The 16901-nt window shown below is 37.6% G+C and overlaps 1 protein-coding gene across 3 annotated transcripts in view; it reads right to left on the bottom strand.

The window, feature by feature from the left end:
* Nucleotides 1-244: 244 nt before the first annotated feature.
* Nucleotides 245-16901, bottom strand: part of RNASEH2B (ribonuclease H2 subunit B) — a 42482-nt gene continuing 25825 nt past the window's right edge. For 2 of the 3 annotated variants that reach the window (XM_040054736.2, XM_040054735.2), the window contains exons 7-11: nucleotides 16416-16521; nucleotides 13252-13330; nucleotides 12419-12461; nucleotides 7305-7385; nucleotides 3695-5345 (exon numbers count right to left, since the gene is read on the bottom strand). In XM_040054736.2, coding sequence (XP_039910670.1) covers nucleotides 5238-5345; nucleotides 7305-7385; nucleotides 12419-12461; nucleotides 13252-13330; nucleotides 16416-16521 — 417 coding nt within the window. In that variant the 3' untranslated portion in view covers nucleotides 3695-5237. Of the gene's footprint in view, nucleotides 1990-3694; nucleotides 5346-7304; nucleotides 7386-12418; nucleotides 12462-13251; nucleotides 13331-16415; nucleotides 16522-16901 lie in introns of those variants that run through there. The other variant, XM_040054737.2, reaches the window with a different exon arrangement.

A 16901-nucleotide genomic window follows, 5' to 3' on the forward strand; every position in this document is an offset into this window, starting at 1 on the left:
CTCTGTGATACTAGTGAAGAAATAATCCACAAATTATTCCAAAGGCATTTATTTCTTTCTTGTACATGAATTAAAAATAAAATCTTACAAAAATATGGAAGCACATACTGAAATATATAATCTTAATTCATACATCAAGCATTTTTAATATAAGTTAGAAAAATAGAAATTTCATTTGGACCCATATAATATTCCAGCAGTATTCCTAAAAATGACGTTAAAATAAATATTTTTTCCTTAAAAAGGGAAAGTGCACATTGGTTAATCAGACTAACAAAATAATTCAGTGGAAATTCCTAAAATAGGCATTCAGATTACATTTCCTTTCATATATGATTTCTAAAGAGTAAACAGTTCAGGTTTTTCATATTCTTAGAGATGAATAGAATCAGTTGAAAAGGAAGTTGAATAAGCTATTGACTCCGTCTTGGAATTTAGTTTTTGGCGAGGTCATAATAAACTCTCCTTGGAACTCTTCTTTACTCAAAGTGAGGCAAAATCTGCTAGAGTTGATGTAAAAGATTTCTTTGCACTTTACCTAGAACACTTCAAATACATTCAAGCTTTACCAAGCATTTTGGTCATTTCCTGTAGGCATCTGTGAACTGGGGTCAGAGTTGGAATTCACAGAAGTAAACATTCATTCTGTTCAAAATCCTGACAATTATTAAGTTCTCCAGCATGGAGACATATATTTATAGTAGTTTGATACACAGGTATTTAAGTTAAGAACATCAGACTGCATATGACACAAATCTCTTTGGGATCTCACTAGCATCCACCTTCCACATGTTTTATGTAGACTCAGGCTGACATTCTGGTTGAAGCTCACTCCACAGAAAATGTCACTTACATTAATAAAAAAAGGATAATAAGGTGTTTTTGTTTTTTTTTTTTAACCTGAAGAATTACATAGGTTTTGATTTAGTTCTTAACACAAAATGTACATGTTATTTTATACGTTTGTAAGGCTTCAATCCCTTAGAATAAAAGAAGAAAAATAAAAAATACAGGTTGTGAACACACAACCTACCCGAAACTTTAGCACTTAAGAGTCAGACTGTCCACACAACTTGAGCTAGGTGACACCTGCTGTAAAACAGGTCAGCGTTGGACAAAACTGTGTAAATCAAACCCAGTGAAATTATTTTTAAAAATGTAAATGTTCTAAAAAGAGTAAATATTGGGGTTTTTTTTTTTTCCATTCTGGTTGATTTTATGACTGGACATTGGACTTCCCATCAGAAAAGGCCACGTTCTGAATTTGGATAGATTTTGAAAAAGAAGAAAATTGCATAGAACATACAAACGTATTTTCTATACAGCTTCTAAAACTTGTAATTATAGTCACTAAAAGCATACATTCTATTACAAAAATGAGTAAAAAAAAAATAATCATAGAAAATCAAGTATTTAAGACTTGCTCAAGGATGCAGTTGGTCTGACCTTGCAGAACAGTTGGGCAGGTGCTTAATTTTAAGCATATGAGTCATTGTGCCAAGAGAGATTTTATGGTGAACACTAATGCACAAATATTAGACTGGGTCTTCCACTTCAAGATAAGCATGGACATAAGTGCTTTGCTGGATATGGATCAGGATGCTCAGCACCTAACAAGGATTCAGGCACTGATCCAGCAAAGCACTTACTCACATGAACAACACGGCTGAATTTAGGATCACTGCTCATGTGCTTAACATTAGGCATGCTCATAAGTGCTTTCCTGGAAGGGCCCGATAGACCAATCGTGTGTAAGCTATAAAATCTGAAGCAGAGTATGCTTAACACACCGCATATTTAACAGTGCTAATCTGCTGAGATTTGCTTTCTCTTGGAACAGGGCATGTCCAATGTCAAGCATTTATTTTTCAGAAAGTGTGTAAAAGAAAGCCTTCAAAAGCAGATTTGTGATTATGGCAAGTTACAATAATATAAGTGAGTCTCCTTACGCTCCTTTCATTTCTTCTTTGCACGTCTTTTCTCAGGCATCTACAAAGGAAAGAGAAAACCCTAGTCAAAAACATTCCTTTATTCAAATAACCATCCATGCATTTAATTTTGTTCCAATAAACATCACATCAGATGCAACTGAACACCTGAAAACAAGCACACTGAACCCTTCCAGATTTCAGTGCTGAATGCAAATTCTGCCAACTATGCCACCTCTTCCACTGAAAATACTCAAATCACCAATCACTTCTACAAATAGAACTAAGTTTATTACTTAAGACTGAAAATGATGTGCTAGTTTGACCCTTACAAATCCCTAAGTCAGGGCTCGTATTTCCCTGTTTTTCATGCCCACTGATTTCAATCCATTTGCTACGCAAAGTCTGAAAAAGTGAAAATATAAGAGCTGTTTAATCCCAGATAAACAACTATAAAAGCATCACAGCTCATTGGATATTTACATGAACGCGTAGAGATGTCATGTTAACCCAGAAAAAGAAATAAAGTAAGACCACATTTCTATAATACTGCTGGCATATTGCTCCATACTATGCTAACCAAGGAAGAAATAGCAAAGCAGCACTTCATAACGACCTACTGCTACTGCTGGCCAGGCAGGGTGACTATATTTAAATCCTTGTTGTGGTAAGAAATATTGTTGTAGGAACTTGGCATCATACGTTCTTCATAACTTCTTACAGCTACAAGTCAAGGAAGTTTCAAAGTTACTAAATGTATTTCATGCTTTCCCAAAGGGAAAAGAGTTTTTGTTTCCATGTGAAAGCTCTAATGGTTTTTGGAAATGGCTTGGGTTTTTTTGTCATGCACAAATTCCTGCTCAACCAAAAGCACAGTCACTAATAAAATTACAATTGTGGTAAGTTACAGCATAGCTGACAGCTGAAGTCGAGATGTGGCACTAAAGCAAAATGCATCCCTGCATTTTGGAAGAACTCTAGACTTAGTCCTTGAGCACAGCAGCAGATGTGAAAGGCATATAAAGAGCAAGAACAAAACCAAAACTGGTACCCCAGACGAGAAGTCAGCACAGAGGCCTCTCATTTCTATCAGATTTGTTCTCTCTCTGTCTCAAATTCTGACCAGAGAAATTGGGACTTTTTCATAGAATGTTCTTTAACATTCCAGTCAATGAAAAGGTGCATTTGCAAAATTTATTTCACAAAACTTTTGAACTGTTAAAACCCAAACACCTAAAACTAGCATATTTAAATATCCAGAAGAGCTTCTACCATGTACCTGTTCTGCCCTGTAGTTCCTGTTTCTACTATAATTCTCTCTCTTTCTTGGTTTTCCAACAAGCACCCATGCCATGTTTTTCTGCCTTCTCAGCATCTTCTAATGCTCAGAGCTGGCTTTTCATTAATACACAACTCAATTTTTTTCTCTCAAAACACCCCCTAACTTGTTGCTTACTCTACAGAACTTCTCCATTAAAATGACAGAATGCACCTGTTCTTTTTCCTCCCCCCCACCCCCCCCCACCAATAGCATTATCCTGCATTTTTAATAGGTGTTTTTCAAAAGAGCCATCACTTCTGCATCCCTTCTACTCACAGGAATTTGGGAGGTTTAATGTTTTCCAAAATTTAACCCTTCCAGTTCATAACCACAATTGCTCATTCTGGGCTCATCAAACACTATTTATTATCAGAGATAATAATTCTGTAGACTTCCAAGTATTTTCCCCTATCTGGAATTCCAACCATGCTGACCCTCTGCACATTTACAAATTGCATCTGACACTTTGTAAAAAACACCAGTCTGAAAGGCATACAAAACCCAACAACAACTACAAAACTGTACAGAACACACAGCAAAGCTTCTCTTTCATTTCTGGTTGGAAGAGAGCGCCACAGAGCTATTTAACCTAACAGACACCATTGTAATCCAAGGGTTGTAAATGACAGCAAGTAAGTTTGAAGAGGAAAAATGGCACAATTACTCAAAAAGGGGGAATTCCTAACTTCTCTGAAACTTGCATCACCAAGGGATACAAGCAGATTCTCTACTGAGCTGACGTAGCAAAGACTGACGTGTTTTAAGAGTGTCTCTCAAAAACACACATTGTAGTTGAGCCACAGTAATGACTCAGTACAACAACTGGTGGATGGCTTTGAGTATTGTGCAGGACTGGCCAGATCTGTACAAATGGTCCCAGTGACTCCATCTCTTTTTCAATTCTGTGATTGAGGGAAGCTTCAACATCAGCTATCCCTCTAAATACACAGGAATACTCTGAAATGACGAAAGAACACAGAAAAGAGTGCGTAGTGCACTTTAAGTAACAGTCCTACCTTGTGTGAAACTTTGTAAAACTAAACCTTATCTAAGACACTCATACTTAAGCTTTTGCATCCAATGCCAAACATACTTCTTAAAAAAAGCCCCACCCATTGTTGCCTTTAAATCAATTTTTCCCTGATTATTTTCTAAGGACCTCCTGACCTTGGAACTAAACCAAAATACCCCTATATTGCAATGTGCTAAGAGATTTATCACGTAAAGCCAAAGAGAGGCCAGAACTCTTTAAGGATTAAAATATATACACAGGAAAATACCAAAACCACTTAAAAATGTGCTGAAACCCAACCTAACTCTTGAAGCATACAGCAAATACAGCGAGCACGAGTTTTTTTACACAAAGCACTTTATTGCATTACATGTACACTGACATTCATTGCCATTTGTTTCCAGCATACTGAAAACAACCCAAATCCCATTATAGACAGTATCTTTGCCTCAATAAAATGCCACCAATGACAACACTTACATCAGCGCTTATATTTGTGTCAAAAATGCAATGATGCCATCCTACTCTGGTGTAATAGTGGGTAAGAAACTTCAGAAAGTTTTATAAAAAATAATGCTCCTTATGAATTAAAAAAAATCATCAAAGGCAGGCAAGTTTTCAGCCTGGAATGAAGTGTAATGGAGAAAACTCTATGGTGGGCTTGACTGGGCTTGGCCTAGAAGGAGCAGCAGCACAGTACGGTACCCTGCTAAGCCTTGCTTCTCAGCGCACAGCACAATGCTAATGCAGCTGAGCCATCTTCCCAATCCAGGCTGGAATATCTGATATCATGGTATTGCCTTGTCCCACTAAGGCCCAAAGGCTCTGAGCCCTGCCAGCTGACAGACCTCTCCATCACACTCCACCATGTACCCAGACATGCCCTGCATACGCTATACTAACAAAAAACTCCAGGAGACATCTTTAGCTTAACATAAAAATAACCACTGTATAAAATTCTTTCAAAAACAAGGCTTTATTTTGATGTTTTAGGTTTGGAGCTGAAGAAAGCAGAAATGGATTTCATTCCACTCTTATCAACTTTGGCAAGAGCCTTCTGTGCTGCAGACATCTTGGTGTTTGCCTGTAAGTGAAATGATAAACAGAAACCGTTAAACAGCATCTCCATAGGGGGGAAACAGATGCTACAAACTCCTAAATACAGAAGTCAAGCAATAAGTTAAATTGCTTTTTTAGTATACAGCCATAAAGATAATGTTATGCAGGCTTTGAATTGTAGGAGAAAAACATTTAAAAAAATTGAGATTATTCAAACTGAAGAATACTTGTCATGAATTACTTAACCTCAAACAAAGACAGAAAATCAACCACAAGGACAAGGAGGTGAAACATCTCTCCTTTCTGCAGAATGAGGTATCCCAAATCAAACGTTTACTTTGGGATAATCCATGAGTGTACATTAAGAGGAATAATGCATGCAATAGAACAGATGCATTCTGTAGCCTAGGACTCAATCTCATGATTATGCTGTCAGCAGGCTGAATTACAGACCTGCATTACGGATGATGAATAATTCACACTGATTTACTATCAAAGACTCTATGCACAGTGAAATAAAGGGAAAAGAGATGGGAGAACTAGGAATGAAGAAGGTAACTCATGTTTGCAAAGCACTTTTGAGTCCACTGGGACAACTTCCCAGACTTCTACACCTAAAACACATTTTATGAACCACATTTTATAGAGCTGACCTCTTTTCTTTCTTGCATTTTAAAGTGTTATGTTTTAAATCTCTAGCTGCTTTCCCTATTAAGAAAACTTTGCATTGACCTTTCTTTATGATACTCCTCAGTCTGCAGAACTTTACAATAATAGTACTTGGGATCAACTAGATGGTTATGGATATGATGGAGATAGGCAACAACCATATGATTGTCTATGTAACTCTACAAACAAAACTACTGCCAAAGTATTTTAAAAAGAGTAGTACACTGTACAGAGTCCAAGGGCTATCTTTTCTTTCCCAGATTCTCTCATCAATGTGCTTCATTATTTCAGAAGTAAATCATATTTAATGTTAAAATGAATTACCTCTCCTCAGTTTATTTCTATCTTTATGCTAAGTTCAAAAGCTATAGTATATAATGTGGGGAGGGGGAAAACATGCATATTTAAACTATTTATCACTTTCACTTAGGGGGCAATCCTCTTACTTCCAAACTAAAATGTGCAATGAGTAAAAAAAAAAAAAAAAAAAAATCTGGGGTTTTGGGGGGAGGAAGGAATGTATCTGTCACCAGCTGCATCTCTTTGCAAAGGGATAACGAGTAGTCAGCATTAGACTGAAGGTCACAAGACCAGCACAGCAGGCCTTTTTAGTTCCCCACGGATTGGAGGAAGATTCATTTTCTTTCAATGTTCAGAGAAATAAGCCAGTACAAGCCTCACAGCTTTGGCAGACACAAAGAGGATCTATTTCTTTTCACATCTCTGTTGCTCTCCGAGGAATAGTACAGTGGCAGGCAAAGCTGGACTCAGATTTGGATTGGCCTCCAAACATGCGTTGGAGCTGGCAATCAGTAAGTTCTGTGTTGATTTAACTTCATTAAGTTGACATAAGTAAGTGCACAAGCAATATTTCTAGGTAAAAATAAAGCCTGTCCTAGCATCCCTTGGAATTTAAACAAATGCTGCCATCTTTGTTTCTTTTTCAAGTAACTGAAATTTACCAGTTGCTATCATTAAGCCATAGGATTTCTCATCTAAAGATCTCAAAGAGCTTTGCAAACGTTAGCTGTGCATCTCAACATGTGTCTGAGTCTGCAAGGCTCACTGGAGTGTTCACTGGTGAAATACAGCCCAGCAGTGATAGTACAAAACAGCTCAGAAAAGGAAATCAAAACTGTCAAAGTCACATTATACCCAAAAGTAAAGTTCAGAGATATAATTATAGATGTCATACAATTTTGTATTTGTTTTGTATTTATGATGTGTTTTGAAGGAGAAAGTTAAGCACTCTCTGCTAGTATTTGGTATTAATCTACACTTCAGCAAGACATGGATGAAAGCAAGGCTTGCTTACCTTTTTGGTTTTCAGATTGTCGCTGTTAAATTTAGTATAGTCTTCTTCTGGTTCCACAGGGACATCTGACAATTTCCTTTTCTGAAATGTTAGAGTGAGGAAGTTGCTCTGTCAACCACTTTTATGATGTACACACATGGAAGTTCAAAGCTTTGGCTTTAAAATATAACCATAGCACCAAAACAGGACTGGCAATCAAGTGAAGAATCTGCAGCAAGAGTGGAAGATTTCTGTCTGCAATCGTCTTCTCTACATGTGAATATAAACCATCTTTACAGCATTCAGAAGAGAGCATTCAGTGTCAGGGGAAGCATTTTCTTCCTAGCCTTCTGAAGAATGACTGTTAGAAATCAGCCACGATTGTGACTTTGGTGTCAGTCTATTTAGAGAACTTTCTGGAGCAGCTGTTGGAAGTTAGCACCTGACAGTCAAGGAACTGTGGTGCTCATGATCTCATGGACCTGTGCAGCAACTCCAGTGTTGTAGCTATCTGCCAACACAAGTGGATCATCATCTAGTTCGTTGTCTGTTTGCTCACAGCCTTTAGAATTAATTAGCTTCTACAGGCTGGCAACAGTGAAAACACTGCCATAGCTCCACTGACTGCTTCATCACTTGAATCCAACAGTATATTAAGAAGTTTGACTCTGCATGTGCTGCGTGCCTTCTAACTTCAGAAATAACGCACGTGAACGGTTCTCAGCACTTCACATGATCAGGCCATAAAAATGAATATTTCTTTCCATAAACTGTGAGCATGTGTTTAGTTTAAAGGTGAAAACTTTCTGGTATGTTTCCAAAAGGGAAAAAAAAAAGTATGGAGTATTTTACAACACTGTATTTTTATTATTATTATATATCTGGTATTACTACCCTGTCCTTAATATCCTGTGAAATCTAGACTGTGGCCTTCCCAGCTTTTGTGCCAAAGAAAGTGATTTTGCAAGCAACTTGGATGGTACCATACATTTTAAGATCCTGTTTTATTCATTGTGTTTATGGTGCTTGTGATATCTCTCTCTCCCCCCGCCTCCCTCTCTCTCTTTGGCACAGAAGCTAGGTCTGCAGCCTAGATTTCTCAGCTCTTAGAACCAGATCCAACTGCAGCCTTTTCTTTTGATTTCAATGGAATCTGGATCAGCCTCTTTAGGAGGCTGTTTACTGTGCTGTGATTACATTTTCAAATGACAATCTAATGAAGAATTACTCTTCTCCTCTTTTTGGAATCTGATAAACAAGTTTTTAAAACTTACAACAAAAATGTTTGCATTTCAGCAAAACATTTGCTGTTTAGTCGTAGCAAAGCCTACATATTCTTTGTAAATGTCTCTCATCATCTGCCAATGGCCAGACTCCCTGTGCTGACAAACTGGACAGTGTGATGATTACAACACAAGATCAACAGCTTACAATTAATACAAAGAACATGCAATTTTGATTTAATCATCAAATCACAAAGTCCAGGCTGTACCCAGCTTGTTCTTGTTCAAGAAAGAGAATGTGTCACTGCTTTTCATCTGATCACTGAAGTTTCTACATCTCTCCTCCCTTCAGAGTTTAATGTAATGTCCAAACATGCAATTATTTTTCCAAAACAGGAAATGCATGTTAGAACTTTCTTACTTTGCAATAATCATATATTATGTCTGTTAAAACAACTTACCCTCATGAAGAGAAATGTCAACAGAAGTGATTAAAAATGGTCTGAAGGAGACTAGAAGTTTTCATGTATAAGCCTACTTTGCTCCTCTGAGATTGTGAAACAAAGGAGTGTTTTAATCTCTGAAGTTGCAAAGACTTAAACACAGAAACATCATACACACCCTGGTCAGTGCTCTGGAAATTAATCAGATCCTGAGCAAGATCTCACTGCCCAACAACCGAACAGTTCTAAGCCTCATTTCCTCTGCAACCAAACTGCTGAAATAAAACTGTTTTTAAAAATAGATTCCCAGAACTATCCCAACGGTATAAAAGCTATTCGTACACAATATGGAATGTACATCACATGCAGTTTAATACAGTTGTTTTAACATGCTTATATAGCTAATGACTATCAGTTGGCTCCTGATGTGTGGTTAGTATTTCTTACAACACATAAAGATAATTCTTAACTGAATCAAAGGGCCAAGTAACTGTGCAGCCAGAACAACTGTCCAGCCACATGGAAATAACATATCTATGGATATCCATTGGAGAACAAATGCTATTAATAACAGTAGGGCTCAATTACTCCTCTATGTGCTAGCTGACGTGCTGCTAAACAGAACAGTCACTGAAACAGCCAGAAATGAGGTTATTTTCGATGTTTCGGTAAGTAGCAGGGACAGTGCAGGAAAGGCCAGTGTGGTATGTAATCTTGTTTCAGTAGACATAGGCTGCCCAGTTTAAATTACATGGAAAGGATAATCAAAAGTGGGATTATTGGTTCTAGGGGGGCAAACTTTGCAAACCATATGCCTTACTTGTCTAAGGCAAAGTAAAGGGACTTGATGTGTGAGGAAGACACTTGGAAGGTAAAAGTCAAAGAATGAAGAAATTATTTCGGATCTTTTAATTCAAACAAGGTGAAAATCTTGGAGGAAAGAGCTACTCAGACTAAACACAGTAAGTGCAGCTCCTTGCTCACACAGATGCACGCATATTCCACCACCTCCCATCCATCCCCCCAAAAATCCAACTGACACTAGATGCAAGCAGAATTCTGCAGTGGATGGGAAAAAAAAAAAGACTGGGGGAAAAGAAATATTTAGAAGAAAAGATCGGTTTAGGGGTCAGGTAATACTGGGAGTGAGAACTGCCAAAAAGTCAAGCTGAGTTAGACCTTGGAAAGGAAATGAAAACAAACAGTACAAGGTTGTTTAGCCACAGAGGCAAAAAGGGAATTAAAAAAAGAGAGAAAGTGAGGGGCAATTGGATAGATATTAAAGTCAACCCATGTGTGGACCCAAAATGGAAGAACTCCTTTGCCTCAGTAAATAATTTTCAATAAAGGTGAAGAGGTTAAGCATAGGGACAGAAGAAAGAACAGAAATCACTCTATTCAAGACAGAAGTAAAACTCAATATGCTGATCCAGCTGGAAGACCCTATCAGAAATTACAAGATGAGAGGCAGAACCTGGCATATGTTCTATCAGGCAGGGACCACATTAGTGCAGAATAGCCAAGGACCCATCTCTAATGTAAGAAGGAAGAAAATGTCACAGTAGGACTCAGGAGAAGAGTGGAGAAAAAAGTGAAAGAAGGAAGAATAATTAAAGAGTAAATGAAACACAGAATCATAGAGTGGCTTGAGTTTGAAAGGACCTTAAAGATCATCTAGTTCCAACCCTCCTGCCATGGGCAGGAATACCTTCCACTACACCAGGTTGCTCAGAGCCCCATTCAACCTGGCCTTGAACACTGCCAGGGGTGGGAGTACACAACATCTCTGGGCAACCTGTTCCAGTGCCCCACCACCTTCACATCTAATTTAAACCTACCTTCTCTCTCAGCTTAAGGCCATTGCCCCATGTCCTGTCACTACATGCCTTCGTAAAAAGTTTCTCGCCAGCTGTAGCCCCCTTTAAGAACTGGAAAGTGCTCTAAGGTCTCCCTGGAGCCTTCTCTTCTCCAGGCTGAACAATCCCAATTCTCTCAGCCTGTCTCAGCCTAAAAACTAAACAAGGTAATGCCTACGATCTTGTCTTTATTTTCTCAAATATAACATATTTTCTGGTGACATAATGTGAAGGATTGCCAGAGGACTTGACATGGTGCCTCTTAAGCAGCTGAAATGACAGAGAACAAATACTGCACAAGAAGTTTAAGATAGGTGAGAAACTAGGAAAAAGGGAGACAAAAGCAAATAATGCACAAAGGGATGTCACTTGATCAGATAGAGATTAATAGCTAATTACTAATTAAAAATAATAGAATGCTAACATTTGCTGAATGTACACCATTGAGTAGCATTATGAACACCTAAAGAGCTTTTAAGACTGTGAAAAAAGTCAAGGAACCTTCAAGACTGGAAATATTAAAACCAAATTAAATGTACTGGAGAAGTAAAAGGTCACGAACATAGAAACTAACTGCACAAGTTTCTTGTAAATCTGAGAACTGATCAAGTAAAAACTGAAGCAGGGGGGAAAAAAAAAACCAAACAACTGTGTGTGTGTCTTAACTATTCACAGCACGACAGAGAGCTATCTGAGCACACAACAATAGAGGCAAATGGGATTCTAGCCTGTAATGGGACAACGTATTTCTAGTTAAGATAAGAAGGGAAGAATGCCATCATATTGTATGAGTAAAGGTTTTATCAGAAATAATTACACATTTTTCTGGTCACCTGCTTTGAAACAATTGAATTCATCTTGGAATAGTGTAAAGAAATGTTTCCACAATGAGGGAATGGAGAACCTATCTTACACAACCAAGCTGGCTTCTCAAAATGAGAACACAAAGCATATATATGTTTTCCCTTTATACATTGAGAGAACTAATGTTAGGGAGGGAAAGGAGCCATTTCAATTTCAAAAAACAATGATAAAGTTAGCACAAAAGGGCAGGGGAATAAATTGGCCATGAATAAATTCAAGGTGGAATTTACAGAAAGGTTTCTGAGCATCAGAGGAATGAAGTTATAGAACACTCTTCCAAGAGAAGTAATGGAAATAAAAACTCCTAATGAGACTTACAGTGAAGAATGGTCAGTATATGAGAGATTATCCAACATGGTTGTCTGGGAATCCATGACCCAGGAGGTCCCTTTCAGGGTCCTCATAAATTATATATGAAAGAAAACCTATGAGGTCATATTGTCCCATCAACCTCAATAAAACTAAATAAGCAAAACACGTATGAAAAAGACTGTTGACCAAAACCGTAAAATATGCCTCTCTTTTTCCTTCTCCTTTTTTAAACAGGAAAACCAACCAAACAGTCCTAACTAAAAATATGAGTTACCTGGTAAATTTCTTGTGTTGTTTCAGACTGGCTTTTCACAAGGCTTAACTTAATGTATTGTACCCAGTGCTTAGTCTGGTCTGGTTTCAATAATAACTTAGAAAAATTAACTTACAACACAACACAACACAACATATCTATCAATATCCTAATGTTCTCCTACCTTCAGTGGTGGCTCTGGTGCTGGGCTTCTAAGTTCTGGGAGCCTGAAGAACAAAAGATTTTAAATTAAAAAATAAGACAGATGAATTACACAACCTAAAGTTTGGAAATCCTTCTTAATGAAAGCTACTTTGGTTATCAGCTGCTCACACATGGAAAGCACTTGGAAAAAAAAAGCAGTTCATAGACTGTATTTCTGACTTATGAAAGACTTATGAAGCTATGGGGCTTCATGCTGAAAACTGCCCACTTTTCCAAAGGACACCCTAACAGAAACCTTCGAACAGAACTGAACTGATGAGTAGGTGCAGAGTCCCACCGATCCAAGCCAAGTCTGCTGCTGGCAGGGAACACCAAGATGAGGATGTTGGCTCACCTTCCAGATTTAAACACAAACTAACACAGGTGAGATAAGTCAGACCCAAGCAGCACTGAGTGAGCAGGGAAAAGGAAAGAGGACTGGGGATGAAGACACAATTCCTGGCTCTGCTGTTTGCGCTTGACAGTTCTGGACAAACTGCTTTATTGGATTTTCTTCCCGCTTGCTTTAAAATAGGATACATTACTCAGGGTTTCATCATGCAGCGCTGGTAACAGACATATCTGACTTTTAATATTACATTTCCCCCAGCTAACAGTCCTTAAAACCACAGGAAAGCCAAAAAACCCCCACAATCTTCATTTGAAAAATGACATTTAAAGTGTGGCAAATATAATCTCATTGTGTCATTCACTGAAACCTTGATGAAAAAAATCTCGGTATTCAACAAAAATGACCAAATGGACATTAATCCAAGCCACGTAAAGCTATAGGCTAGCTGGAACAATACTTACCCCAAGTATTTTAACAACTCCTTACTCAGATCTTCAGGAATATACTCTGATATTAACCCATGGGCATACCGTATATAGTCTTCAGGAAGAGGTCAGGGAATGGGAAGAAGAAAAAGAATATTAATGTTACATAGTCACTGTTGCTTTAGCCATGTTGCATGTGCTTCCATGAGGCACAAGGCTGAATCAATAGCTAGACTCCTAATGGATACACTGTGGTGCTTCTCTGTGTCGAGTAGTTTATGTTATATGACACTTGTAGGTTTATTTAAAAAGTAAAGACTTACTACACTCACTTTGTCAGCACATGTTATTGATATCTGCTGCATGTACTTTACAAAAGCTGTTCGCTTGCTGAGAGTACTAGATATCATGTATTTTTCCGGAGAAATTAAATTTTAAAAACCTGCAAAAGTAAAAAGCTGACTCAACAGAATATGCAATCATTAATTTTAAAGCATCTGGATCTTACAATTATTTGGCAAGGGCTTCAGTACTAAAGAACATTTTCTGGCTTCAACTGAAAACAATTAGATGAGACAATGAGTCTATTTCAAAGTCTTGTACTTAATATTTAGTACTTTATAGAAAATGCCAAGGCTTATCTAAACATCACTGGCAAGACAGGATAATTATCTGTGGAAATATGAACTACTAGAAGCTGTTTTCAGTACAGGGCACTCCTGCTATAAATGTTTTTCTGAGACTGGGGGAAAAAAGTGACCTTTTTATAACATGAAGTCCTAAGCCAGATTTTTTCCGGTCACGTTCTACACAAGCACTTACTGATTGTGGGCTGGACTTTTTAAACTTGCTGTTGTTGAGGCTGCTAAGGAGTAACTGCACCCAGGCACAGGAAGCATTTGCCAGACTTAATGAATTAATGAAATTCACTTCTGAATCCCAACTGCAACAGTCCAGTTTATTTGCTCATATGCCTATGCACTTCGAGAGTTCAGAAGCACATGGTATACCAACCTTGATGTGGCAAAGAACTATTTATTTAGTGCAAGAAATAAATTTCTCTTTTTTTTTTCTTTCCCATTTTCTTTTTTTTAACCTGAAAAGCCCAATGCAAACTGGCTTTGAAGGAGAAAGCATTAACAAACTGACAGCAGCATACACATTTCAACTGTACTGATAATAAATTCTTACTGTCACCTATCTGCACTTCTTCCTTCACTGCCTAGATTCATCAAAGATTTTTCACACTATAAGCACACTTTAGGGTCAGGAGAGAACAAGAAATAATTCCAACACAAGATAATTTCACCTCAGAACTTAATATGTCCAATTTATTGCTTAAGAAGAATATTCTTGTAATTTCACCCTTTGCATTATGATACTGGTGAGTCCAAGTCAACTGCTATCATTTCATACTAAATAAAAAATCCATTCCCCTTGCATTTCTGACTCTAAACAACATTCACTGGCCTCCTTTACCAATTTAAAAATACCACTATTTGCCTCCTAGGGAGTCTGTGTTCTCACTCTAGCCTAGCTTTTGTTATTAACCTTTTGTCGAACATCAGGAATACTTGCACACCTCCCTTCTTTGTCTTCCGAATGAAATACTCAAACCTCATATGATAAGCCTCCCCTACCTCCCTATTTGCTCTCATTATATCCTCCCCTATTTTTGCCCTACAACATCTGTAGATGCTAACTACATATACTCACCTATTTTTAAGGTACTGAAATTTCATAATACCCCTATGAAAGCAATTCTCTACAGAAATAAATTGCACTGTCACAGCAATGAAAGGATTGGACAAGAAAACGAGTCTTATTAGAAACAAGTGTTGAGTAATGTGTCCATTTGACTTCCTGTCATTCACCTTGCCACATACCGTGGGACTACCTCCAAAACTCACCTACTTTAAACCCCAGTATTCCCAATTTCAATGCTGCTCTCTCAAATATGAAACCCCAAGGTTTTTAAAAAGACTATTATAACCATGTCACTATAAATAAAGAGCAAGGTGGAAAAAAACCACTGCAGGTGAAATATTTAATTATAAATTTCAGAGAAAAAACATTGAAGCTTAGTCAAGATAGTTGCTGCCAGGACACTTTCCTCCTTCTTCAAAAAAGTAGGGGTTGGAAAAAAGATGAAAAGCTACTGTGAAGTTAAAGTCACAAGTTTTGCAACTTTGTCTCTTTTTAAAAACAATATATTACAATCTCTGTTCTATAAAACTGTCTATTGGCCTCTTAAATCTTATTTATGTTGTTTCCTTGATATCATTACTTGGTAGCTCATATTCCACTTTGTCAGCAAGCTGCTTTGTTTCTCCTTAATTTTCAACAGCATGAAGACTCCTGAATGTCTTTTCAATAATAAACAATTTGCTCTGGTTCATCTTGCTCTAAACTGTTCTTAATTTTCATTCACATTGGAAGATTTTATTCCATTTTCAGGTTTCTCTTCATATCAGTAACATTCAGGACATTGCTCTCCCCAGCAAAATGGTGAATAGAAGCAAACAAGATCCCACCAGGTTTTCTGGTAACAGAACTGTTACAATTTAATACACGCATTACTAAAATTTGCCCTTCATAATTACACATTTGTGTATTTATAGTAGGTTGAGGCTGGCAAAACACCAGTGCACCCACAAAAATCATCCAACTCATACATTTGTTGTATACAGTAATGTTTGGACCAGGAGTCTTTTCTTTGTGACCATGACTTCCTAAGACCCCCTCACCTTTTTGAAGAATTCTATGAATGCTAATATGCTAATATTCTATGCATTATAATAAAAATAATAAAGAAAAGAAGCACGTTCTAATACAGATACTTTTACTGACTGAGAACTCATATATATTATAAATATAGGCCCTATTCTTTAACACGGTCTCAGTCCAGCAAAGCACTTCAGCATATATTTCACCGAGAAAAATGTTTCCTCCTTGAACTGTGGAGAAGTTAAGAGATGCCAGCTGAGACCTACTGTTAATTACGATGTCATCTGACAAAGATACCAAAGAACTTGGAAAAGCCAAGGCACACAGTTACAGCTTATATGGAATTTTCTGTACAGGGAATAAATTTACCGCAAAGGCCAATTTCAATGTATTTTAGTTTCTAATCACGTGTTTTATCTCTACTTATGTGACTTCACAAAAATGGAATTCACTACCATGTTTAGTTTTCTTACCTTCCTGAGCATCTGTGATCTGTTTACTGTTGATGAATGTACTTGAAAGCACCCTTTCACCTACCAATATATTGTTGCTTTTAAGTGCTTTCACCGTTTGATTAACCTGCAGAAAACCAAAGAATGAAATGCCTGTATCAGTATTGTTATGCACATGTTAATGCAGTGACAAAGCTCTTGTAATTTTGCTTCAAGCATATAAAACACTCAAGTTATGGACTGTGGTGAAATTTAATATACATTTGTAATGACTAGCAGATGAGCTCAAAAAACCCAAAGAAACTAGCAAGTCTTTGAACATGTTGCCTTGGCAACACAGCACCACTTCTGAGCACCCTAAGATAAGCTGAGCTACTCAGACCCAACAGCCATGATTACACAGGTGAGAAATACACCTGCTCAGAGAACACTCCTGAGCTCAGCAGGACGGCAAAGGCAGTCCTTGGTGGAAATCAAAGATTAAGGACTTTACGGGGCACTGCTGTG

This window comes from Hirundo rustica, chromosome 2 (genome assembly GCF_015227805.2).
Source record: "Hirundo rustica isolate bHirRus1 chromosome 2, bHirRus1.pri.v3, whole genome shotgun sequence".
Lineage (NCBI taxonomy): Eukaryota > Metazoa > Chordata > Aves > Passeriformes > Hirundinidae > Hirundo > Hirundo rustica.